Here is a 27,087-nt window from a genome sequence, read left to right on the forward strand (position 1 = left end):
TTTAGGAATAAAAAAATCATTCAATGATGACCAAAACTACATAATGCACCTTTAAGCAGCATCCATAACTTGATGCTGGTCTATAAACAGAAAACGAACGTCATGTAGTGTAACATGATGTCACATAAAACATGTCTTCATAAGAGAAGTTATAATTGTTGACAAATACTGGACTGTAATAAACACCTCAAATGGCTTTAAATCTGCTTACAACAACATTATGTCCGTCTTATAAACGTTTTATTAAATACTTATGACTATAAATCACTATAAATTTAACAGTTTCAGTTTTATAAAATGAACCATTCACATCAATATCAGCTTTAGACGTCACGTAATGCTTCACTGGTCTGATTATGTGTAGAAAAGTCAGCTTACAAAAGTGTCAGAACAGTTATTTCCTCCCAACTTTTTCACTCTGCTGCGGTGGCTACATGTGACTGACCTAAATAGATTGCATTTCATGAAATAGTTTATAATTCTTAGATCCAGTTCTCATTTCCATCCCAGAACAAAGGCGTCTGTTTAACAGTCGGCTTTACAATATAATCCTTAAATACTTTAATTCCTTATTTCCATTAAAGTTTCCATTTTGGCATTAGTGTCAAAGTGCAACCCAGGCCTCAGAAGTCATACAAACGCCTGACTCAGTGTTGAAATTCAAGGCCATATTTTTCAAAAACTCCATATTTATTACACCAGTGCTGATTTGCATCATATTGTGATGTAGAGAGGTTTCACTCAGTGTAGGCAGGGTTAAAGTGTGCTTTGTGTGGAGGGGCAGCCCTTGTCCACTCAGCTTTGGGGTCATTTCCTCAGTAGAAACTAATGAAAACACTGGACATTGTGTTGAGCGGATGCTGATTGTCCAGACTTACAATGACACTGATGTTGCTGAATTTTCCAAATGTCATTTGTCTGAATGCCGCACCATAAATTACATTTAATCCAACTCCACTGTAGTTGATGGAGTTGACATTTCATGCCACGAGGGAGAAGTGCTTTTATTTAATCATTTTTATTTAGCTTTGCTTCGTGATTTATTGTAAACCACTTGGCCCTAAGATTCATAGCTGGTGATCCCCGTAGCATCCACCATTGCATCCTCTAGCAAAAGACAGGCTGGCCATCTTTGGCTGTGAGAAGGTACCTTGTTTTATATTCATCTATAAATCTCTAATACAGGTGCTTCCACCATATATCACATCCCTTTTCACTCTGAACTCACATAATCCTTCACAGAATGTATTTATTTGGTAATTATCTACTTCAGACCTCATTGTTTGTTTGTTTTTTTCCTATCTCCATTTACTCCAATAACATATTTATCCTGTATGTTAACTGTGTGGTCATCTCCTCACCATTGTAAATGAAGATACGTCCTCAGTGGTTTTTCAAGGTGAACTAAATACACTGGATTGAATTGAAATTGAATGGGTTAATTTGGGTGGAGCGACAAAAAAACAAAAACAAAATGCATGGAGTGCACCCAATGCATTGGGTGGAGCGACCCTTTAAATTAATTTTAGGGGCGTTAATCAGCACGACTGAAGCTCACTTGACATCTCAGACTTTGGACTGTTGGTGTTCCACTGACTTCATCTTATAAACTTGTCCTCTGTGTGCAACTGTTCACTCTTTTGCTGTGCAGATAAAAAAACATTCAGCTTTAAAAAAAACAACAATAAGATCATAATGTTTAAATAACGACACCACGTGCGTAAATTACGCACAGCCCTTTTCCCGATACGGAGACTGTGATGGCCCTTTTCTGTTCAATAAAGTCACAGAACAGGAGCGTGATATAAACTGCATGTGAGTGTTCAGTGTGAGTCAGTGTGCCGCATTTAACCCCTGAGTTCAGGCCAATGACCGATCAGCGGCGCTGTTGAGATGTTTCAAGGCTTTAATAAAATTGACAGACTTCCCCAAAACTTCTCCTTTAATTCAGTCACACCGCAGAAATGTGAGGGTAAAACACCGAGGAGACGTTGACACAAGAGGAACCAAACCAGCGACCAGCAGGTGTTCAAAATGGCTCAGCAGGTAGGTCGAAACTGATGCTGCTGTAGTAGCAGGACACACAGATTCATAGTGTTTTGTTGTTGTTGTTGTTTTAATAACTTCTCATTTTGCAGCTAAACAATGAAGAAGGGAGCACATTAATTCCTCCACAAAATGCAGCAGGAGAGCCGAGAAGTTCTATGATATCTGCGTCTTTTAATTTCATCAACTCCATCATAGGATCTGGAATAATAGGTAAGTACTCACTTCACAATTCAAACAGTACACACACACACACACACACACACACACACACACACACACACACAGAGAGAGAGAGAGAGAGAGAGAGAGAGAGAGAGAGAGAGAGAAAAAAACCCCTAAAATTCAATTACATGCAGTCGATTATATGGATGGTGAACTACGGCATGTCAAACCTTTTTATCCTGAGATGCAGATTTTCGGTGAAATAATAAGTGGCTGATTTTGGTGCAACAAGCTGAAGCTTTCACACCAGTGAAGCCCTGCAGCAGTAAACCCTCTGTATCATATGACTAGCGCCTGGTGCCCCCATTTCTCCCCTTTAACCCTTTCATCCTCACAAACTGCCTCAGTCATGATTCAGTAACAAACATGACGAAGGAGCAAAGAAGCAGCAGAAGATTTAAGGACTAAGTTGTTATTATTCAAATTTTTTTCTGAATCTGGGCGACAAATGCAGACAGAAATTATCTTCTCCTTCTGTCTGTAACATGAACTTGTCTTAACTTTTATGTTAAGACATAAAAGTTCACCCAAAAATGACATGTCTTATTAAGTTAAGACATAATAACTTTTACTTTTGTGCTTCCTGGAGATGAGCTTAATATACCCTTAAAGGTTAAGTTCACCCAAAAATGAAACTTTTGTCATCATTTTATCACCTCCATGTCGATGGAAAGTTGGGTCAAGTTTTGTAGTCCACAAAACATTTCTGGAGCTTCAACAAAAAACAGCGTTGAAGCGTTCTCCTAAATGGAATGGTAAACAGACTTGCATTTCTGTATGGGTTTTTCGCTCAAAGTGCTTTACAACACTTTGTCACATTCACCCAGTTACTCATACATTCATACACTGATGGCAGAGGCTGCCATTCAAGGTGCCAACCTGCTCATCAGGAGCAATTTGGGGTTTGGTATCTCGCTCAAGGATGCTTTGACATGCAGCCTGGAGGAGCCGGGGATTCAGGGCAACTGAAGTAGATGGGGACCTTAAAACGTAAAAACAACAACAACAAAAAATAATAAAGTGGTTCCGTACAGCGTGTCCGCCGTAATCCAAGGAAAAGATGTTATTTACACCCTCTACGTGCAGTTGACCTACTGCACTCACTTCAGATGGAGTGCATGCTCACACTTTGAGCTCAGCAGCTGCAGTGAAGATGTCTCGAAAGGGGTGTAAATAACATCTTTTCAAATTGATTTGGGATCTCTGGGCTTTCGGAGACTTGGATTACACCGGACGAGCTGTACGGAGCCATTTTATGTTTTTTTTCAGTTGTTATTCTAACAAGTCCCCATCTACTTCAGTTGTTTAGGAGAATGCTGCAACACTGTTCTGCTGTGAAGCTCCAGAAATGTTTTGTGGACTACGAAACCTCACCCAACTTTCCATCATCATCATCATCATCATTCTTTACCTGCAGTTATGTATTATGTTCACATTTTTTCTTTTAACCAGGTTTACCGTATGCATTGAACCAGGCAGGGCTCCCCTTGGGCCTTCTGCTTCTGATAGTTGTTGCCTTCATCACAGGTAGGAATACTGAAGTTGTTATCATGAGTATGGAAACATAAATTCATCAGAGGAACAAATCAATGACATCATGTTTTCATTTCATGGCAGACTACTCCATAATCTTACTAATTAAAGGAGGCAACCTGTCAGGGACAAACAGTTATCAGTCGCTGGTGCAGAGCACGTTTGGCCTCCCTGGATTCCTGATTTTATCTGGACTGCAGTTCCTTTATCCATTTATTGGTGAGTTGTTTAAAGTATGCAAGTAGTTCAATCCAAAGTTAGTTATTATATGACTGTATGACAAATATTTGTATTTATTCTGTTATATGTTTTTTGCTCTGTTGTACACTTTAAAAAAAAAAAAGCTTTGACGTCATTAAAGACGTCTACTGTATGTATTGTGTTTCAGAGATATGTTAGTTAGCATGCTAAGCAGCTAGCTCTAACCCACCCTTTTTCATAAAACCACTCATGGCTGCCAGTCCGGATCACTAGCTGCACGGCTAACTGGCTAACAGCAGCCACAGACAGCAGCAGTTAGCAGTTACTCTGGTGACGTGCTGCCGCTTATTTGTTTGGAGAATACATTTGAGCGGCGGCCAATTCTTACATATTGCACCTTTAAGTCTAAATAACACTGCAGATACTAAAATGATGCTTCACCTCTGTTTTCTCCCTCAGCTATGATTAGCTACAACATCACAACTGGCGACACACTGACCAAAGTGTTTCAGAGAATACCAGGAGGTACGTCGCATTCTGTATAGTTTATACACGTGTGCCTGAATCTGTTAAAGTATATATTGTTCTGTGTCTGCAGTTGGACCAGATCACATACTCGCAGAGCGCCACTTTGTGATCTTGCTCTCGACCGTCGCCTTCACGCTGCCTCTTTCGCTGTATCGGAACATAGAGAGACTTGGGAAGGTAAGTCTGATTACCACACACCTGTCAGTGTCATTTAGTGATTTTAAAGCTGCCTGTAAAACGTCCATGTGTGTTACCAGGTGTCCTTCCTGTCAATGGTGCTGACACTCACCATCCTCATCATTGTAATCATCAAAGCAGCTACCTTTGGACCCCAAATGTATGAATGAATATTCTGCAATTTGCTAATATAAATGTTCCTGTTTGAACCGTGGGGTTCTTTTCTTCAAATGAATATACGCTAATATGCTATAATACAAACACAGTAATGTGTTTCTGTGTTTCTCGATGACTGAATGTGAACATCATTCTCTAGCGTCCCTACAGAGAATGCGTGGGCTTTTGCGAAGTGGAATGCAGTCCAGGCAGCTGGTATAATGTCTTTTGGTGAGTTCGTCTTCATGAAGCTGATGCTGATTTAGCAGGGTCATATACACGGTATACAACAAAGTTTGTAGTGCAGACAGAAATCCAGGCCAAGATTACCTCAAAGCACAATTTAATGATAGAACCCAAATTGTGTAAACGAAGACAGATAAACAGCAAAATGAAGAAAAACATGATAAAAGGAGAATCAAATGCATCGGCATACATGTGAGAGAGGTCAGTGTCAATCCAGGAGGGGTGTATGAGTGTATTCACTGCTCTCTGCTGCACGCTGGGCTGACAAAGGACCTGGTGGAGTTGGTGGAGACCAAAACAGAGCTGAAAAGAGCCATGAGTGTTGGACTTCGTCAGGAGGCTAAAAGATTCCACTACATGTTACTTACATGTAAGCTTTTTTGAAGTTGTATGCTTAAATATGCAAATGCAGCAATCTAATTGAATATGTTCTAATTTGCATAAATGTCCAGAGCAGAAATGTGAACTTAAATAAACAGCTAAATGTGTATTTTGGACATTTTCCTTCCACTACCTATGAAAAAAGACACATTTTGGAAGTAAAATAACCCCAAATCTCAGAATTGACCTGTGCATAAAAATAATAAATGTATTTTTCACCTTAAATTAAAGGTGTTATTGAAAACATTCAACACCGCTGCTGACCGAATCATCTGCCCCCTCAGGTGGTTGCCATTTTGTTGTTCTACCTCACAGTGCTAACGCTAGCTAGCCATTTTTACATTTTTTAACCACAAAAACTGGCAACTACCAAGACTGTTGATCACTGACGAAAAACAGATACCACGTAATACCAACGGTGTTATATTACTGGCTGACAAGCTGGAACCAACAGTCAGAATTTTACACAGAGATAAACAAAACAATCACTTTGGACCCGTCAAACATTTGAAAATTATTGATTCACAATCACAATAATACTTTTAAGAAAAAGGGGTTTATTCTGAACATTTATACAAGCTCTGCACATGTATTATTTTCAAAAACTTCATAACAATGTTATCAATATGAACTTTAATTGAGAAAATGTCAGGTGTCTGTCAGCTTGTTTTGGAGTTTTTCTGCCCCCTAGTGACCAGAGATCGACTAATGCAGCTTTAAATTAATATCATTAAAATGAATCCTTTCATACGAAACACACAGCTTCAATGCACAATGTCGCCTGTTCAGCATGAGACGTGAAATCAAGCTTAAATGTAATAAAATTGGGGCTATTTCATTTAGTTGAAATATTGCTCCGCCTTTGGGTTAAATCACTACAGAGCATCTTAAAGAATATCTGCTGTCATCACCTCCTGAGTGAGACTTTCTGTGAGTGTTGTTTAGTCCACCTTTACGCACATTGTGGTGAAAATTATGGCCTTGCATCAAGAGCCTTGATGATAATAGCTACTACTGCTGCACAGGAGACCATTTAGACGGGGGATGTGCTGCTCTCAGGAAATGCAGTGTTAATCAGCCAGAGCTTAGACAGGCAGTCTCTCAGTTTTAAAGGAGATGGATACGCTCAGTTTAACAAATCAAATCCAGCAAGAAAACTACAAATGAGACATTTATTTGTGTGTGTAAAGGTTCATTCCACCTTATTTCTTCTATATTTTCTGCCCCTGTTTGTCTCTTTAGCCTTCATCTGCCACCACAACAGCTTTCTGATCTACGGCTCTCTGGAGCAGCCCACGCTAGCCAACTGGTCTCGGGTCACGCACATGTCTGTCGGCTCTGCGCTAATAATCAGCGCTGCATTCGCTGTCGCCGGCTACACCACCTTCACTGGCTACACACAAGGTAGACGTATTGAACCACATGCCCTCAAATTTGTTTTTGTATTATGAAAATATGCCTCTTTATGGTCTCATATTTCCACTTTTCAGGAGACATATTCGAGAACTACTGCAGAAATGATAACCTGGCGACATTCGGACGCTTCTGTTTTGGCCTCAGCATAATAACCACATTTCCACTGGAGTGTTTTGTTACACGAGAGGTAAGTGATACTTTCACTCGTACATCAGCCAGAGAGGTTAACAGTTAAATGGTTACACATGTGAGGGAGAGTGGTATTTGAAGGGTTTGAGCTTCTGAGGTTTTGTAATGAAATAAACAAAAAGAAGCTTTCAGTACTAATACATCTTTTTGGTTTTTGCTGAAAACGCACATATTCATTCATTTTCATTCTGATGTTGTTTATCCTCTCAGGTGCTATCCAACGTCATTTGCAAGAGGGATCTTTCAAAAACTGAACATGTGGCCATCACGCTGCTCATAGTCGCAGTTTGCACGTCGATGTCTTTGGCCTTCGACTGTCTGGGAGTTGTTTTGGAGCTGAATGTAAGTCATATCAGTACGGCCGCTCGGCACCAGCAGAACCTGTATTTAATTTTTTAAGAATTATTATGTACGGTGTTCTCTTCTGCCCTCCAGGGCGTTCTGAGCGCCACACCTCTGATCTTCATCATCCCGTCCGCATGCTTCCTCAAACTCTCCACCGGCCGCTGGTACCAGGGTGAAAACTTGATCTCGGCCATCTTGATAGTGATCGGCTTGTTTGTCATGATCACCGGTTTGATCATGACCGGCCTCTACCCCCAAGACTGTTCACACGGCGCCGAGATGTTCTACTGTGCGGACGCCAACGTCTCTGCCACTGTACCACCTGTATGAAATGGACATCCACCAATTTTCAAACTGCTACTGTATATCACTATTGTGATATGGGACTGTACTGTTTATCTTCTTAGATTGTGGATATTGTTATATCATGATATGACATAAGTGAAGTGTTTTCCTGGTTTTAAAGGCTGCATTACAGTAAAATGATGCCATTTTCTAATCTTACCAGACTGTCCCACTTGTTCTAAGACTTGCCTTTACCCACTCGGTCATTATATCCACATTACTGATGCTTATTTATCAAAAATCTCATTGTGTTTATATTTTGTGAAAGTACCAATAGTCATTCCTACAATATCGATCAGGAGGTATTTGGTCAAAAACATTGTGATGTAGGATTTTGTCGTCTAGTCGTAGTATTTATTAAGTGCTTTTGAGGAGATTTCAAAATATTAAGGTATATATAGTGTATTGCAGTATTACTTTAAAGCCATATCACCCGGCCCTCCTTCAGGCTTTACTCATATTAGTTTTTAAAAATCTTAATGTTACACAATGCAATGATATTTTGGAAGATAGTATGTTTCAAAGTTTGTGGCAACAGATTGGAGGAGATATTTTCTCCTGTCAACATGACAGTGTCCCTGTGCACAAAGCAATGAAATGTTTTATTGAGTTTGGAGGGGAAGAACTCGACTGGCCCTGAACTCAACACCTTTGAGACAGAGGTGGAATGAAACTAAATACATTTACTGAAGTACCTACCTTCAGTACAAATTGAAGGTACTTGTATTTTACTTGAGTATTTCCATCTTATGCAGCTTTAAACTTCTGCTCCATTATATCTCAGAGGCAAATATTGTACCTTCTACTCCACTAATTTCGTCTGACAGCTTTAGTCACTGGTTACTTTTCAGATTAAAAATGTTCATACCCTTCCTGTCCAGTGAAAACCTTATATCTCCAGATGATCTGAAGCTAAATAAACTATTTTAAAACCCATCACCCAAGCATCGTGGCAAAGATCTTCTGACAACATGAAGAGTTGACTTTTTAGAGAAACATGGTTCTCACATGATGCTACAAACATATGACGATCCTATGATGATGCATTGCTGTAGATTAAGCTACCTTACAGTATGTAAAGGAGTTAAAATGAGCTCAAGCTTAAACATCTACAGCAGTAAAACAAAACATACACATTAATGCAGCAGTAATATTAATCTAAAAACATCGTATATAGTTCAACACTGATGGGGACCATTTTACTGCATCATGAGTATTACTGAAGTAAGGTCTGAATACTTCTTCAGACATGGCTGTGAGATAAACTGATCACTGACCATGACTCAGGCCTTATTACTCTCCATCACTGATGGTTACTGTGGTGAGGTGGGGGGTGTAACTGAGCACATTACCTCAAGTACCATACTGAAGCACTGAAGTACTGTCGTTTACCCAAGTATTTTCATTTCACTTTCTACTTTTACTACATTTCAGTGGGGAAATTGTACTTTTTACTTCTCTACATCTATCTGACAGCTTTAGTTGCTGGTTACTTTACAAATTAAGATTTTACAGACAAAACATGAAGAGTTGATTCATTCTTTATCAAACGAGCTTTGTGAAGCTGCCACTTTGAGCTCTGGGCCGTCACAAAATCATTTCTCACTGTGGACTGTGGACTGGCCCATTTCCACATGCAGCCACAAGGTGTCACTGTAGACAAATTCAGCTTTTATTTAAAGGAAGTACAAAACAACAAGGCTGATGTTTTTTTCATTTCATACAGCTCATTTCCAAACTAAAATGGATTTGCTTGTGTTGTTTATGAAGGCGTGGCTGTGTTGTGCGCCCTCGCCTGAGATGTGAGCTTGGATGTGGGGTCGTTGTGCCCTCCTGAGGATCCAGGAGGGAAGGTGATCTGGATCTGAGGGACGCCCCACTCCTGCGATGCGGCGTCTTCTGGACTCACAGAGAGAAGCTGGCAGAGTTATCCACGGCGTCAGGAGCGAGATGATTTAGATATGTGTCACTGCGCGGTTTCAGAAAAGGAGGAGAGACAGGGTTTTACCACACTGGGACGGTTTGCGTAAAAGGCGCAGGACGCGGCGAGACTTCAGAGCGGAATTATGGATCATTTGTCCAAACATCTGTTTGTGGGAGTCTGTAAACTAACGTCGCCTTTGTGAAGACTGATGGAAGTTGACATCTGCGTCGAAAAACACCCACATTCATGGTAAGACACGATTTGTAAACACTTTTAAATCGCTAAGACTTTGAAGGGAGAAAAAAAACAAAAACGGTTCATATGACCGAAAAACTGATGACCTCATCTGGGATTCGCCCATATTTCAGTATTTGCCAGTTTGCATCACTTGAAAAGCAGCAGGTTAAAGCAGCCTTTACAATATTTGAGCATGCAAACTGTTGAAGATGAATTGTTGTGTTTGTTTTTGTTGGACCAGTCCGAGGGAGTTTGTTAAACCGATGAGTTTAGTCATGGATGAGCACGGATCCCTGCCCCATCCACGGAGCTCTGGTCTGAGGTATGTGCATCTGTCATCTGGATTATCAGCTGTCAAATCTGTGCATCTTCTGTGGCTCATAAGAGCAGAGCCAAGTGTTTCTAACTGGAAATTAAAGGTGCACTATGTAGTTTTGGAGAAGAAATTCAAACTCGCAATCTTAATATTTGCAATATTAATGAGGTGATAATACAAACTCTGGAAAATGGAGGAAAATCTGGAGGAAAGTAAGGTCCCCAGAATGCTGTTTGAAGCTTGAAAGGTGGCAGGGTCCGCCGAATGTAAACAAAGCAAAGCAGTATGAAGCTGTGTTGTCCTTGAAGGTCAGTTTGTTTATTCAGTCATGAAAACAAACAGTTTGTTTGTTTGTTTACTTTGATGAGGTATTAAAAAAAATCAGTCAATGAAGATCGTTCTCTTCTAATAAAATGTCTTCCCCAAACCTACGTAGTGCACCTTTAAGGTATTTTTGTCAAAATGTGTTTTTAACTGACTAAACCTCCACAGTCCTGACCTCATTGTTTGATACATAAAAGTCTAAAACACATAACGCCACCAAAATGGAGTTCCTCTACCCATGAGCCATTAAAGGTGCGATATGTTTGAATTTTTAGTCGAAAGCTTAATGAACAGAATGTGAAGATGTTTACTTTATGATGTCTTTGTATTGTGTTTCAGGGATATCTACTGAAGTTAGCATGCTAACCAGCTAGCCTCGGCCCGTCCAGGTCTAAAACCCCCGTGCTAGCTCAGCGCTCCCCTGGTACTGAGCTTTCAGCCTGAACTACTAGCTGCACAGCTAACTGAGCTAACATTAGCAACAGTTAGCAATTAGTTATTGTGGTGATACGCTGCCCCCTATTTGTTTTGAGTATAAATTCAACAGGACGCAAGTTCTTACATAATGCACCTTTAAAGGAGCACTATGTAGTTTTGGGGAAGAAATTTTCATCAGTAGAGAAAGATCTTCATTGATGGATATTTTATGTCTAAACAAACTAAATAAACAAACTGACCTTAAAGGACAACACAGTTTCATACTGTTTAACTTTGTTTATATGTGGCGGACCCTGCCACCTTTCTAGCTTCAAACAGTGTTCTGGGGACCTTATTTTCCTCTGAGAACAGCTTGTTTATTCAGTTATGGAATCTTATAAATATTTCTGAGTTTGTATTATTACCTCATTAATATTGTAAATATAAAAATTCTGAGTTTGAATTTCTTCTCCAAAGCTACATAGTGCCCCTTTAATATTGTGGCCCTGACAATAACAGTTGTTAACAGGGAACCAGCTGTCTTCTACTTCAGTGCCACCTTTTTAAAATGATGCATCTGCATTAAACCAACTTTCAAGTAACATTCCTTTCACCCAGTGCATCCCAGTTGTTGCAGACGCTTCAACCTTTGAACTCTCCTCATTTCCTGCCCTCTCCCGAGTTTTACTGAGAAGTCGCCTTGACCATATGTAGAGGTCATGGGAAGTATTCTGCAGGCAAAACACTCTGCATCCTCTGTCTCCAGCGATGAGCCCGGTGGTTGTGTTTTGTTTTTTTTTCCTTGTGGAAATGTGTGCGTTCACCGGGCTCGAAAGTGATATTCTATAAAATACTGATTGGTCATGTCCAAGAGTCAAAGTAAATCACGGTAAAAAAAAAAAAAAAGTGCTGCGAGGAATATGACATGATGGAATTTCCCATCAGTTTTGGTTCAGGGACTTGGAGATGATGTCAGCTGCTTGTATTCCAGTGGTTGGAATCATTAAAAAAGGGGAGTGAGTTTCCAGAGCTTTTCTTCTTCACTCCTTTGGCATTCAGAGGAGATCTGCTGAGTTTTTGAGATTTAAATTAGAGGTGAGATGGAGAAATTTGAACATATGCTTCTTTCCAACTCCAAGTTTCCAGTCCTGCCCTGCTCAAAAATAGCATTCAGGCCCATCATATACAGTCATCTTAAAGGGGGGGGAGAAAAAAAAGCCTCTCATGGTGTGACTTGTATTCATACTTCAGAAGCATTGTGTAATCTGGGAGCACAGCCACGCTCACTGGCAGCGGAGAGCAGCAGACTACCTAAATCTCTCTGTGGTTTGACTCTTATTTGGAAAAGTAAACTGCACTCTTCCATAAGCTGCCGGGGTGTGTGTGGGGCTGAGGCACATGTTCTCGCTCTTATTTGTGGATCCTTAAATTTGCCAATAAATCTCACTTTTTTTCTTTTTTCAAATGCAGTCATATGTGAAGATTTCATGTGACCCCCAAAGCTACGCTACATTTGTTATCCAAATACTGACCCTCCTCCCAGAATCACTGGGCTGGCTGTTATAACACACACACACACACACATACAAGACAGACAGAGGGTGGAGTATTTAACACGTAGAAGTCCTAATAAAATTGTTTTAACTGTGGTTTTTAATTGTAAATCTCCAAGAGGCATACCCATTTATTCATATTCAATCTAACAGCGAGCTGCGTGGAGCTGGCCCCAGCGCTAATTGGACACACCTTTAAACCATGATCTCACATGGCTGGCTCTCCTCAGGGCAGAATGTGGGATTAGTTAAGGTATTGTGAATCCCCACAGCTGTTTCCCCAAATGCAGGCAGTCCAAGGGCACAGCTGCTCACACGAGTCTACAGATGAAAACTATGGCAGGAGTGACGGGTGAGACGTAGACGCTCGAAGCAGGGTGTTGAAGCTCGGCGACAGTCGAGTGCAGTAACGCTGACTTTTCTGAAAAAATATACATCTGGTCTGTCAACACCTAAGATGGGACGGACCAAAATCCAGCACTAGAGCTGCAAAGATTAGTCGAGTAAAAATGCAACAAATTCGCTGGTTTCACCTTCTTAACTGTGAGGATTTGATGCTTTTCTTGGCTATTCAGGATAGTAAATGAAGAGTCTTTGGGTTTTGGACTGAATTTTTTTATTTCTTTCTGCTGTGCTTATGCTCTGCTTAAAAACCCCACTTGGTTAGGGTTAGGAAAGCATCATGGTTTGGTTTAAAATACCTCTTTAGGTCTCCACGATCAGAGATGGTTTCATTTCCCGTGAAAAAATAGACGGTTTTGGTCGCGACAAAAAATGCTGGAATGTTTGTGTGACTTGAACTCCGGTCGTCTGTTTGGCAGCCTCGTTGGGTGTAATACTGCCACCGACTTCCCCTCCACCTCATGCTGCGACAGGTGGCTAATAAGCAGATAATGTGAGTGATACGCCACATTTGGTACACGTGTCAACCTTGGATGTTACTGTGTTTTTGTGCTAACATAATATCCTGGTGACCGGGCTGATTTTGTTAGGGCTGCAACTTACGATTATTTTCATTTTGTATTAATATGCTGAATTTTTTTCTCAATTAATTCTAGAGTTATAGTTAAATAGTTAAATTAGTTATTTTATCTAATTTTGTCTTTTGTATAATAGGTGAAAACATTCAGTTTACAGTCATACAGGAGTAAAGAAACCAGGAAATATTCACACTTAAGAAGCTGGAATCAAAGAATTTAGACTTTTATTTTCTTAAAAAAGAGAAAATGACTCAAACTGACTTATCCATTATCAAAATAGTTGGCTTTTAATTTAATAGTTGACAATTAATTAATCGGTCGTTGCAGCTCTATAATTTTTTGACATTTTATAGACAAAAGATGAACCGATTAAAGGTGCAATATGTAAGAATTGCCACCACCTGTTGAATTCATACTTGAAACTATTCCAAACATGGCTGCTAAGTGCAGCTAACACACAGCTAAAATGGCTAGGGGCTAGCTGGTATGCTAACTTCAATAGATATTTTGACATAATGTCACTGTTATTTCTTACTGCTCTGTTAATAATTAAAAAGTCTTACATATTGCACCTTTAATGATGGAATCGTTGAGTAAACTAAAGCATAAGGCTGCCGTCACACAGACGCTAAATCAATTTTCACCTCCGGTTCACTTCTATTTTATGCTAGCAAAGGGGCAGCAAAAACATTTGCATCCAGTGGCGAGGCAAATCCACATCTTGGCCTTGGGTTTGAGTTCAACTCTGCTGAACTTTGTCGCAGCCACATCCAAGAGCAAAGACGTGTGTGTGGCTGACCCCCTTAAACTGACTACAAACCAGCAAACTGAGTCCTGTGTGCACTTCGCATTTGTGTGCCCGCAGCCTAATGCAGCGCTTTCTCCTCATAATTATCCTCAGAGACAACGAGGCTTTGTCCACTCAGGAAAATATATCATTAGTCTAAAGCATGCTGCCCTCAGGAAGCCCACTCAGATCTCCTGCGCTCAAAAAGCAAATGATAAAGGGCGTCATTCACAGATCTCCACCCACTAGGTGTAATAAAACAGGAGGAAAATCAGCATTAAGGCCCAGCGAGCCGGTCCTGGCAGTGAGCCAGAGTGTCTTTTGAATACTGACGTTTTATCTCTTTCTGCCTCACAGGGCTAAAACAGACAAAATGGCTAACAATGGGTCGTCTTTGTGAACACACTGGAGCCAACGCATTGACCGTAAATACCAGCGAATACTTCTCACTGGACAGTTATGAACATCATGAACCAGTTTGTTGATTATTACAGGGAATTTTTCTTTTCATCTCCGTTATGAAAATGTATTTGTATCATATTAATGTTGTGCACAACAGCTGATTTAGCAGGATTTGCTGCACAGATCCTGCCTGGCTCGACAGCCTGGAAGTCTCGGCCCCTCTTTGTGTCTCTTATTCACTCTTCCAGGGCATAACAGTTGGATGCCTCCCACTCTCAGCCTGTGTAACATTCAGAATGACCTCACATGAATTAGCCCTTTGTGTGCTCTCAATAGGAACTTTTACTTTATCTCCGATAACATTCAAACACTGTATGCGACAAAAAGGGACAAATTGCCGTGATTTGCTTGACCTTCATTATCAGTGTTTGTCTTGTGTAGATGAGATGTTTATCCAAAAGTCACAGGTTGACTATTCAACAAATGGCAAATCATAAATCCAAGCTTAAACTAATTATTAGGACAACAGAGGGCAGGCGTGAAATGAGAGTTACACGCTTGCACACCTTGAGATGGTTCTCTAGATGGCACCATCACTTTGCATACATTCATTATGTTCATACTGTTGTATCCACCCACTTGTTTGTGAATACTGCACACTGTGGCACAAGTTTCTGCTTTGAAATTTGCTGAATATCAGACTGGCAATGAACTGACTGGCCGTACTGAACCTTACTGAACGCACTTCCTGTGAGGATGGCCACACTAACAGTGCTTATTAGCATGAAGAGCAAGCAGAGCTTCTTTGTGATAAAGATTCAGCTCATTTCGTTTCTGTTCCATTAAAGGTGCAATGTGTAAGAATTGGACACCTGTTCATTCACACTCAAAACAAATAGGGGGCAGCTTGTTACCAGAGTAGCCGCTAACTGCTGCTAACTCTGGCTACTGTTAGCGACTTAGCTCAGTTAGCTGTGCAGCCGGCGTTTGGACTGGGATGGAGCTTTGGACTGGGACAGGCCGGAGCAAGTTGGTTAGCATGCTAACTTTAGATATATCTTTGCCACACAGTACATAGACATGATAATAATAATAATAATAATAATCAGTTATTTCTTCTTCTTTCTGTTGATCATTTCACTTTTCATATTAAATTCTTACCTCTTGGGTGCTGCTTTTTGTTGACATTGATAATAAAACTTGTCTAAAGATAATATATGTTTTGAACAGGAGACAACAAGATGAAGAAAAGGTGCAAAAGCTGAGTGAGAAATCCCAACAGTTGTTTGGTTCTTGCCTCAGCGAGATTGTATGTGAGAAAGGGTGTAACCCTCAGTGACATTTAGATGAAATTAAGCTGGCAGGTTGTGCAACACTGAATATTCTGTTTACACTATTAGCAGTGAAGTAAGGCACAGAATGTGCCTGTTTCAGTCCAGAGTTACTGTGTGCAAACCCAAACCTCAGTTCATGTGATCAGCCAAAGAGGGAAAGCATGCTGGCGTGCCTTTTGAAAGATGCCCCACTGCAGACAATGACGCATTGTTTCACATGAAAGGACGCAGTGTGATAGTTATAATTATGACTCAAGGGGTAGCTTTCTTTCTCACCGAGTTATTTTATCAAAACGTTGGTCTCGCTTTAAAAAAAGCACACATTTGGTCAAGTCACAGGAGGTTAGAGTGATCATTACCTTATCTTCTCTCTCTGCATGTGTTTCTGTGGGGCTTTTGTGCGTGTCTGGAAGGGAATGACTGAAAACCCAAAAGTAACTCTGAGTTCACCTGTTCGTTGTGCTCTTTCTTCAGCCATTTTCCTGTGATGGAGCGCTCGTGGTGGAAAGCTCAATTGCTGTTATCAAAAAAATAATGTTGTATGAAGGAAATCTGATAAATCCTCATTGATCAGCAACCAAAAGGACAATGGATAGTGAAAATACTGAAGCACAGCGGGCCATGTTTTAAGATAAAACAACCAACCTAGTCGCCAGAATAAATGTTGGCAACGTCGTGGTCAGAAGTGTACATAGACTTGTATATCATGGGTTGGATTGGCAGCGTTGCCACTAGTTCATTGATCGTGGATGGCATCGTTCTCTTGGACGGATGAAGAAATAAAGTAAAGTAAAAAAGTGAAGCACGTGTGGGAAACACTGGTGTTTTGCAGGAACGTTAACTGCCAACATGTTGGGACTAGGCTAAAAACAGCCTATTTTGTAAACCATTAGCGAACAACATTAAAGAAATGAGTCCCAGATGTTTGTTGATATTTTAGAATTAACTAACGACTTTCTTTTCATATTACGTACCACTGTCAAACCGGAGCGATTGAATGCTGGCGTAAGCTCCTAACGGTAGCCGAGGGGTTATCAAATATATTGTTTGACACTGAATTATGGCACAACGTCCTTCTTCTCAGACTCCCTACATACGGCATTTGACCTTCCCACCCTGAGCTAATGTCAGAGGCCAATGGCCGCCATGTGAATATGGTCTACTGCAGAACCATTGGTTTGTTTCAGTGCGATGTTTAGAGTAAAATATTTGAGCTGCTCTGAGATAAGTTGAGGCTAATGTACCACAACAGACCCCAGTTCACAAACCAGAGTGACTTCCGCTGTTTGGGGCCTCGTGTGTTGTAATCTCCAGTCTCATTATCTAACTGGCTGGCAGACCTGGGAGCTTACTCTGGCTCCGCAGTAGTATTAGTACTACATAAAGTGCATGAGTGAACACCGTGGGGAGTCATAATACAGAATGAAAATGAGCCGGATCATGACAGACTGATACTGTATTGAAAAGCGGGTAATGTCACCAGGTTATATTAATCATAATTCATAATGATGTTCACTCTGAGACTCTGAGTTTGACCAGGCCTCTGCTGGAGGCTGCTGTGGGAAAAAGTTTGTGTTTTGCCTGGAATAATAAACGACACACATAAGGAAGTGGGAAGTTCTCAGAGGGTCCCTGTGCTCTTTTTTCTCCCTAATCTCACTCTATCCCACACTGCTTATGAAGTAATGGCCTTTCCAGACCCTCTTTAAAAAGCTTGTGTTTACTGTGAGTGACCTCTCACCAAATTACCAGCTGTGGCCCTGGTCCTGTGTTTTGTCTTTCCTCAGGGACCCCCCTCCACCCTCTCCTCCTCCTCCTCCTCCTCCTCCTCCTCCTCCATCTCCATACCCCTCTTCAGTGTAACTCCACCCCTCCTCTCTGCTCCTACACAATCACATCTCCATTCACCACTTATCCTCCTTATCGCCTGGTGGTGTTTGCAGAAAGGGCCGCACATTCTTAAGTGAAAGTGCAAGGATACTGATAAGTGAGCACTTATTTCATAATGGAGGTTTATGGTTTCCGTACCCGACGGTGTACAGTTCGCTGAACAAAGCCGCAGCATCCAGCACATCCAGCGTCAAATCATAGAAAGCAACATTCATATTATTAGTTAAAGGGTTCAGGAAAATAAAAACTGTTGATTTCATCTGATGCATAGTAATACAGAAAAGTCACAATGGCTTCAGTGAAAGTGTGTATCGTACCTGCAAAACACAAACGTGCAGCTAAAAATATCGCGTCATTCTTCGGCTCATCGGGGAAATGATACATTTTCCAGTTATAGATTGAAAACCGTAATCCATTGTGAAGTGTTGATTCATTTAACAATGGCTGCATCAGAAAACCTAACAAAGGCTGCGCTCTCTCTGGCTCCATGTGTTACAGTGACTGTGAGGTGCTGACGGCCTCTGTTGACGGCTTTTACTAACAGTTTTCCATGACTGCTTTCGTGAACATGTTTAGGGTCTTTACAGTATTATATCAGTCACGCATATCGGTCGGCTGATAATATTGTCCGTTATTGACTTATCACAGATATATCATATCGGTGTATGTGTTGTCTGATTTGCGCCGATATGGAAAGTTTTTACAGAACAAATCACAGAAATAAAATGCTTTTTAGTCATTTATAATGATCAAATTCCCAGTGAAGTTCATTGTTTCAGAGCACTGATGTTATTTTGGACAGTAAAGTTTAAACCACTCTTGTCCAAAGTGCGGCCCGGGGGCCAATGTTGGCTCGCCAAAAGGATTGATTTGTCCCACCAGATGTTTTTAATGAAATTATATTGTTGTCAGTACAAATGCTCTTTAAATATGTAGGATCCTTAATTATTAATTATCTTTTAGAATCTGAGCATGGCGGGCAAAGTGACATTTATTGCAGGAAGTCAGTCAACTCAGGGAACATGGGATCCTATGGAAGCCCAGAGGGCAAGTGAAAAAAAAAAAATAGTTTGAATTTTGAAAGATTATCTTGGTAAAACATTTTTTTCCACATATTTATGTCATCAACACAAGAGAACAATTGAGAAAATGGATCGCAACAATGTTCTTTTTCTCACTTGCCTCTCTGGGCGTCCGTACAGTAGGGTTAGGGTTGACCCTCCAATGGAAACGGTTTGGGCACCCCTGGTTTAAACTACAAAATACCTTGCCTCAATTACCTACATATCTTTGTTGATACTCACATTTGGGGGTGGGTGCAAACATTTTTCGTAAATATATATTCAGGGCTCTAGACTGTGACCCATTTTTGAAGACAGTGCCATTAAATGAAATAACTCGAAGCCTGTGTGAATATGAATCATCGTATATCATGTGAAACAGCAGCATTTCTGAGTGTATTGTTTTGCCGTCGCTGCCTCAGCAATAAAAATAAAAAACGTCACAAAACAAAACATTTCGCAATCAATCATCTGATCCACTTCCTCAATACATAAGTGGTAAGAGTCTGTTACTTTACCCACGAGACCTGATCTGCCCAGCACTACTTCACTTTGTGATGTTTTCCTTGAAAATAAAGCAGAACACTGTTATTTCTGTAAATTGCTCCAGTTCCAGTATGTGTGCGTATGTATACAATATATTATATCAGAATTATTTTACTCCCTAACATCTGTATTGGTATTGGCGCCCAAAATCCAGGGTCGGGCTCTACTTGTGTCATCACAGCATTTATAAAAAGTAAGAAAATATACACAGTATTTCCTTTATAAAATGTAGAAGATCAAAACAGATTAACTAAGAAAACGAACATAACACAACCATATATAAAACAAATGAACACACAAACACACACAAAAAAGGAAACATCAGTCAGCCAGGCCATAATAGACACTTTTCTGTCTGCAGTTTGAAAGTGAAAAAAAGGAAAACTGATTAAATCATCACAATCCAGATGTGAGGCTCCTCAGTGTGACTGCTCACTGCTAAACATATGATGTGTCATACGTTATTTTCGCCATCATTGTCGGTTACTCTCAACCGTCAAGTCCACATGATTGAGGAGTGAGTCAGTCCTGCAGGAGTAAGGTGTGGTTTTGAACAGTTGTCAGTGTTTTTCCGAACAAAGGAGAAGTACCTGATTAAATTAGGGAGTGTGGAGGATGCCGAGGCTGTTTGGAGACAATAAGTGTGAAATGAGTCCCTCTTAGTCTCCTTGTTCTTTTACACTGATGATCACATCATCAGAGAGGGCTCACTCCTCTGATAATTCAGCATATGTACTTTTAGTCAAAGTTCCTGAAGGGAGCACATGCCTGCAGTGTGTGTTTCGGTGCACTCTTGCTCCACTGGCCCCACCCACAGGTTCATGTCAGCACACGGAGGCAAAGCTGCTTACCTTTCTGCTCATATCCGCGGGGGGAGAGTTGGCTGGAGCTTTTCCGAGACGCTGTCAGGGGGCTGACAGGATTTAGGTAGAGGGGTGGGGGCAGATTGGGCGTGGCATTAAGGTGGGCCCTTTGAAGCTGTGCTGATTAGAGTTTAGTCCGTCTGGCTACCCATGGGATATACACAGCAGAATGGAAATTATTTGAGCGAGGAGAGAGGTAAGAGCGTGGAAAGAAATGTTGGCAACCTGAGAGGAAAAGCCGGTCAGTCGCACCTGCTCTCCAAGTTTCTGCTTCCTTCATCATATAATGCTCATGGTGTTATCTTTACAGCACAGCACTGCTCTCACTCACTTCTTCTAAGAGTGTTGGAGAGCACTTTAAAGTATTTTTGTCTCCTAAATGTTATTTTTCAGACTGTTAAGTGTGTATGTGTTTTGACTTGAAGTTCAGGGTGTGTTGGACTTACATCACCGTGGCATGTTTGAGCCTGTACATTTTGGCTGTGCAGCCGCCGAGTGAACTACTGTTTGGGGAGTGCTCTGGTCATTGGAGCGTTGAATTGTTTCTTAAAATAATCAGGGTGTTGTGTGAAAGTGTGAAAATGTGTTTGTTTCCTTGTACATGAACCCCAAGGGGCTGTGCAGCTACCCAGCAGCTGCTAACATACCACACCGGGCATATCTGCTAATCCAACACCTTCTCAGAACCTCAATTCAAAGTTCCTCATCTGGTTTCTTTTCCGGGCTGCTCCCACCTGTCCGTTGCTAGGTTTGATTCAGGATTTGCCTGAAGGGATTTTAATGGACTGGGTGGAAAAAATACACAGAAATAACTGAAATGTTTCTGGTAAAAGTTGTGCCAGCTGGAAGAAAGTTTAAAGGAATGTAGGGAATTTGGATATTTCTTTGTTGAGCCGGTTGACTCCTGCTGATATTGTTCTTTAAAGGGGCACTATGTAGTTTTTGGGAAGAAATCTGAACTCTAACATTTACAATATTAATGAGGTAATAATACAAACTCAGAAATATTTTTTTTTTTCCATAACTGAATAAACGAGCTGTTCTCAGAGGAAAATAAGGTCCCAGAACACTGTTTGAAGCTAGAAAGGTGGCAGGGTCCGCCACATATAAACAAAGTAAAACAGTATGAAATTGTGTTGTTCTTTAAGGACAGTTTGTTTATTCAGTGAAGATCTTTCTCGTCTGTTTAAAATTTCTTCCTCAAAACTACAGAGTGCACCTTTAAGTTTTTCTTATAAAACAAAAGTAAAGATATTTATTTTCATTTTTTCTTCAAACGCTCTCTCTACACTTGCTTCTCCAACTCATTCTGTCTTTTCTACACAAGAAGCAGCATCAGGATATTACACTAGCCTTTCGTTTTCTGGCTCTTAAGTAGAAGTTTAGCTGAAGCCAACATTTTTACACCTCGAACCAGTTGATCGCTGCAGTTAAACCAACAACAAACTCATAGCATGAGGTATTTATTGAAGGGGCCATACGCTCACAAGATTATCGTATGATGAAACGTAACAAATGGCACAACAACAACAGCAGGCCTGTTATTTCCTGCTGGTCTGTGATGATCACGTCTGTGGAGCATGTCCTCTGGTATTGAATGGGCCTGTTTGTGTGCGTCAGACCTCCCAGGGAAACCCTGTGAATGAGGCATCAGCATAGTCAAGCTTCAACACGTCTCCTCTCATTCAGCAACACATCCTGGGCCTCTGAGAAAACACAGGCCTGCGGACGGCAAACACATACCGGCCTGTGTGTCCGTGTCCGTCACCTGCTCGAGGTGTCTTGATAAAATCACTGATGACACAGCTGTATAAACTGGGATGACCTCGACCCTGAGGCATGGCTGTTCTGTATGTTTTGCATATTTATTCATTTAGTAACTGTTTCTATTTGGGGTATTTACAGTCAGACGTCACATGATGCATTTTTCCATCGTAAGAGCTCTATCAACAAGAGCGGGCAAGTTTGGAAGAACTTGCGGTTGTGAGTGCCGGCTGTTGAAAAGCTGATGCTGAATGTGTTTTGCTGGCCTGATACCAATCATGTATGGAAGATGTGAAGTATTTTGAAGGAGACCGATTATGCTTTTGTTTTTTTTCTTTCGTTCAGTGTTTCATTTAGGTTTTTGTGCACGTAAAAGATCTAAAAGATAAAAAGGTCAAAGTCCGCACCAACAGAAGCTCCGCTCTCCCACAGAAAACACTGCTCCTGAAATGCCTCGTAAGTAGTCTCGCCTTTAATTCTGTGACTTTGTGAAATCACGCTATGTCACAGAGTCACACATTTGCATAACTTATCCCTCGTTTTGGCACATAAAAATTGATTTAGCACAGCTGCTAAGTGCTTGTTAGCTTGTTAGCGGTGCTGGCTCAGGTGTGTGTGAGCTGACCAATCAGAGGAGACTGAGAGACAGGAGCTTAAAGAGATCAGAGGGGGGATACAGTGCTGCAGAACTGGACAGTATGAGAAAAAATGGATGTTTTTTGAGCACTAAAGCATGTAAACATATTCTAGTAGTAACCATAAATAAAATTCTGAACCTGTAAACAAACATAATGTGTTTAAGGTTTTGCTGGAATGGCTTTAAAAGTGTGAATAATACAAATCATGCATGAACGATGTGGAATATTGGAAAATCACATAAGAGCTGTATCAATTGAACAAAATCTGATTACAAGGTCCAGTTTTAGAGCATTTGTAAAATGTGTGGATAAAGAAAATCTTTGGACACAGTGCTAAAGGATTATGCCATTATCCCGTTGCCAAATAAACAACCACAGCCAAGAATCAGGACTTTGAACCCAGTAGAGACCACAACGTGACTGTCTGTTGTAACAAGTCTGTGTGTTGATATCATGTGCGGAGAATTCATGGCATTCATGCTCATATTTGTTGGTTCCACTCCAACAGTGTGTAATCTGTATATTATTATTCATCTAACACTCCCTTCCTCACTTGTCTACACCCTTCTAAACTGTCCAGTTGGGGGAGAGGAAAAGTTTTCAACACATCGACATTATTCACGAGACAAAAATGTCTAAAACACCACTGCTGGTCCTCAGAGGTAGCAGTGTTACAATTACAGTGGTACAGTTACACCCCATAATACTGTATGATTGAGCATACTGTCAATCTAGCTGTTTTTAGACTGTTCAGGAGGCTAAAGATGAAATGTTTGGCTCCAGGGTGGAACTACCGCCCTGCTCTGGGGACCATTTGTGTGCTTTGCAAATGTTATGTAAATCAGCCTGTTACAATATGCAGTTGTTGTTGCAGTGTTGTATCCTGTGAGGACAACGGATATTAACAGCAAATATCACAGCAATTCTGCTATGAGGAAGTTTTCCAGTGGAACAAGTTGATCTTGCTGAAAGCTGCGTGCAGTTTGAAGGCAAAACAACTTTGTGATGGTTAAAATCGCTCGCAAAGAAAAGCCACAAACACACACGAGCAGATTTAGTTTTGCTCCAGGTGTTGCGTCACACCAGCGTACGCTTATGCATGCACGCACATATACACAAAGAGAAAATCCAATCTGATACACCTCGTGGAAAATCCTAAAGCCAAGTTCATGTGTCACCATAATGGTCAGAGATCCTGTAGGGAGCATGAGCATGTTTAATGAATGTTATGGGAATCCTAAAATACTGCATCCTGGATGAACTCCAAAACAAGCTGACAGACACACAGACAGCCATGACCTTATACTGTAGTTATGGCTAACGTGTTCGTGCCACATGACAAATGTGAAGTCTATCATTCACTCCTACCTCTATCTGGTCTTCAGCAACTCCTGAGAAGAATATTTCAATTGCTTGCTCCAAGTTTTTCAGTCTTTACCAGCTGGTTGCTAACTGTCTGATCGGCAAGGGGTTTATTTTGTATTATGAGCTGAAAACAGCTGCCTGCAGCCACTGGATAGGTTGGTGAGAGTGATGAGACCAAACCATGCAGGACATTTTATAAGCTAAAATAGGCTAAAAAGCTCTGTAGAGCTCTGCTTCATAAGTAGGTGATAACTCTCTCGGCCACTATGTGTGATTCCTTTCAAATTAATCATTTGATTAAGGGTCAGTGTCAAATTACTAATAAATGGAGCTTTAAATATAATGCACATTAAACAATGACAAAATCCAATGACACATTTTTATACAATGCAGATATGGTGGATATCTTGAATCTTATAAAAAGAAAACCTCCAAAAAGGATCTGGTGGACAGTTTAACCTTTGTTCAGAGGTGCTAATACAAGTAACCGTAGCAACAACACTTCTGCTCCATGCATTATCAGTAACTTCTCACCAGCTTTCACTGACTGCAGGCAAATTTTCTAAAAATGGATGAAGATTTGCACAGGAGCATCTCTGTTTGCCTGTGGTAAGTGGCCATTATAATGCAAAAATACGCCCTGTGGTGTCCTGATATGTTAAGACAGCTCAGTGTGAGTTGTATTGTACTCTCTTCTGTGTTATACCTACTTTTTAAGCAGCAATGATGAGCGTTCAGTGCTGTCCACATGTTTCTTTTTTCATTTTACTTTGCTTACAGTCAATATTCTTGACAGTTTAAGTTATTTCTGGGTCACTGTGCTGAGATCTGACCCATGGTGTGGTGGCGCATCAGACACGTCTTAAGAAGTATTGTCCATGCTGTTTCTGTTGTCTTAAATATATATTGTTTATGTTTAGTAGTAGGTCTATATTTAGCGTTTGTGCCTTGGGCATGATTTTAACACTCTTAGTAATGAGAAATGCTTTGGTGAAAAACATTAGCAAAATGCTAGTCCTTATTTTTAACTGCCATATCACCAAATAATGACAGTTAGTATATGATAGTGCATCGATATCTAGTATTAACTCTGAAAGTCGTCCATGTTTGAGCATTATGCAAAGGCATATCTATATTTACAAAAAATAGACAGTTAATTTAGGCTAGTTCGGCCTAAAACTGTTGTTATTGGTAGTTAAAGTATCAGCTCATGATGCTACGCTGCCTTTTTCTTGACTAGTTGGTTGCTTTTGAATGGAAGGAGCTTGATGTTTCCTAATGCCTTACACATAACATAAGGTTATTTAATGTTCCAAGTTGTACTTGCTAAAATCTGATTTAGTAAATCACCAGTTTAAAACTAGCTTGTGGTTACTAGAAGTTAGGAAAGGCTTTGCACACAAACAAATGGAGTATGTATTGGATTTAGCAATAGCAGGAACAACCTGATCCAGGGATCCCTGACAGGCTTTCTTTCGTTGGCTTGTTGTTTATTCGTTCAGGGTTGTTACTGTCTCACACACCAGGACAGAACAAACTCAACAAAAATAAGCAGTTCACAAGTCATGGCAACTATTACTTGGGTTTGCTCATTATCGTCGGTGCTAGATCATGTGGCTTTATCGTGCTGGCTACTGGTGCCATTGGCTCAAAGATGAGCAGATAAACAAGCATGTTTCTGTTGGGCCCCGCTGCTTACAGCTTGTTTGTTCTTCTGTGGCTGCCACAGCTCTTCTTGCAGTTTCTCAAATTATTGTGTAGCCTCCTCTGTGCTGCCTACAGTCTGCTGTCCACTGGCTCATGATCACATGAATTCCATCTAGTTGCTTGAGGAATAGCAGACGATAATGCATGACAAAAAAATCTTTCTTACGTTTGTAGACGTGACTCAGGCTGTGTCTGAAGTTGTTAAACTTGTTCACTTTTCACGTGAAAACCTTGTAACGTAAGGACACTCCCACACAGGGATTAAAGCCTGCAACTCCCCTCCGGTTAGTTAGAACTGAAGAAGCTTCTCGGATGAGACGCGAAACTTTCAAGAAACTGAAACGAGTCCAGTTGCCTACGATATAGAACAAGTAACGTAGGCTATTGTCACAAAAACAACACTGGTCATTTCAGCTGATGAACAGTGTGATCAGAGTTTTGTTAGTGACCGTAACTTGTTCAATTTTGTATACATTGTGCTGTGGTATAATCCAGTTCTTGAATATTCTTACTAGGGGCTGAATAAAATAAAAATAGATAGGCCTACTGAACGGTTTTAGACACATCCTAGGTCTTAGGTAGACTATTTAGCAATAGCATGCTGAAATGTTAGCTATCTGAAGGTGTGGGTGAAGCTAGCTTGTTTAACACTCGCTTCTTTTTAAAGGAACAAACTGGTTGTGATGGCTAATGGCCACATTGCCTGATTCGGTCTGAATGAGGCCTTACAGTCTCATTGGCAGTACAGTATATTTACCACCTCTTATTAGCTTAATTAATTATCAGCATACTGATGTTCCAGTTTACACTTTTGCATCAAAATTACACCTAATACTCAATCCTAGGTAATGTACAGTACATGGTAAATTGCTCGTGGGATTGTTCTGATGTAATTTTAAACTTGACATCATGATTAGTATGTCTACACACTGTTGTGTCTCTTAATCAATATATAAGTATGAATCTTGTTTGTATGTGTGTGTGTGTTTTCATATATGTCCTAGTCCTAGTGTTTAAGGACAGCCGCCCCCATAGAAAGACTAATAATCCTGTGCTTGACGTGCCTCCGTGGAGCCTGTGACCTTGCATTGCTCGGATTCCTCTGTTTGAATAAGCGGTGCCCCCACGTGAGACTTTACAGGCTATAAGTCAAGGCACTGGGTCTGGAAAACCCTGTTTTATCCATGTGCT

At 40.7% G+C, this 27,087-nt stretch overlaps 2 protein-coding genes across 3 annotated transcripts in view; both read left to right on the forward strand.

Annotated features, from left to right (window-relative positions):
- The first annotated feature begins 2,034 nt into the window (after positions 1-2,034).
- On the forward strand, positions 2,035-7,773 carry slc38a11 (solute carrier family 38 member 11). Its single transcript, XM_073473143.1, has 12 exons — positions 2,035-2,046; positions 2,139-2,259; positions 3,724-3,798; positions 3,889-4,023; positions 4,465-4,530; positions 4,604-4,710; positions 4,791-4,870; positions 5,027-5,097; positions 6,736-6,897; positions 6,984-7,096; positions 7,309-7,440; positions 7,534-7,773. The coding sequence occupies exons 1-12, from the start codon at positions 2,035-2,037 to the stop codon at positions 7,771-7,773; spliced, it is 1,314 nt and encodes a 437-aa protein (XP_073329244.1).
- Positions 7,774-9,588: 1,815 nt separating this feature from the next.
- cobll1b (cordon-bleu WH2 repeat protein-like 1b) overlaps positions 9,589-27,087 on the forward strand; it is a 30,792-nt gene continuing 13,293 nt past the window's right edge. Inside the window, exons 1-2 of one of the 2 annotated variants that reach the window (XM_073473091.1) lie at positions 9,589-9,961; positions 10,191-10,271. In XM_073473091.1, coding sequence (XP_073329192.1) covers positions 9,921-9,961; positions 10,191-10,271 — 122 coding nt within the window. In that variant the 5' untranslated portion in view covers positions 9,589-9,920. Of the gene's footprint in view, positions 9,962-10,190; positions 10,272-20,521; positions 20,619-27,087 lie in introns of those variants that run through there. The other variant, XM_073473092.1, reaches the window with a different exon arrangement.

Source organism: Pagrus major, chromosome 9 (genome assembly GCF_040436345.1).
Source record: "Pagrus major chromosome 9, Pma_NU_1.0".
NCBI classification, from domain to species: Eukaryota; Metazoa; Chordata; class Actinopteri; order Spariformes; family Sparidae; genus Pagrus; species Pagrus major.

Coding starts and splice junctions, on each gene's coding strand:
- slc38a11 (XM_073473143.1), top strand. Junction 4,531..4,603: donor GTTTCAGAGAATACCAGGAG/GTACGTCGCATT, acceptor CTGTGTCTGCAG/TTGGACCAGATCACATACTC. Junction 6,898..6,983: donor CTTCACTGGCTACACACAAG/GTAGACGTATTG, acceptor TCCACTTTTCAG/GAGACATATTCGAGAACTAC.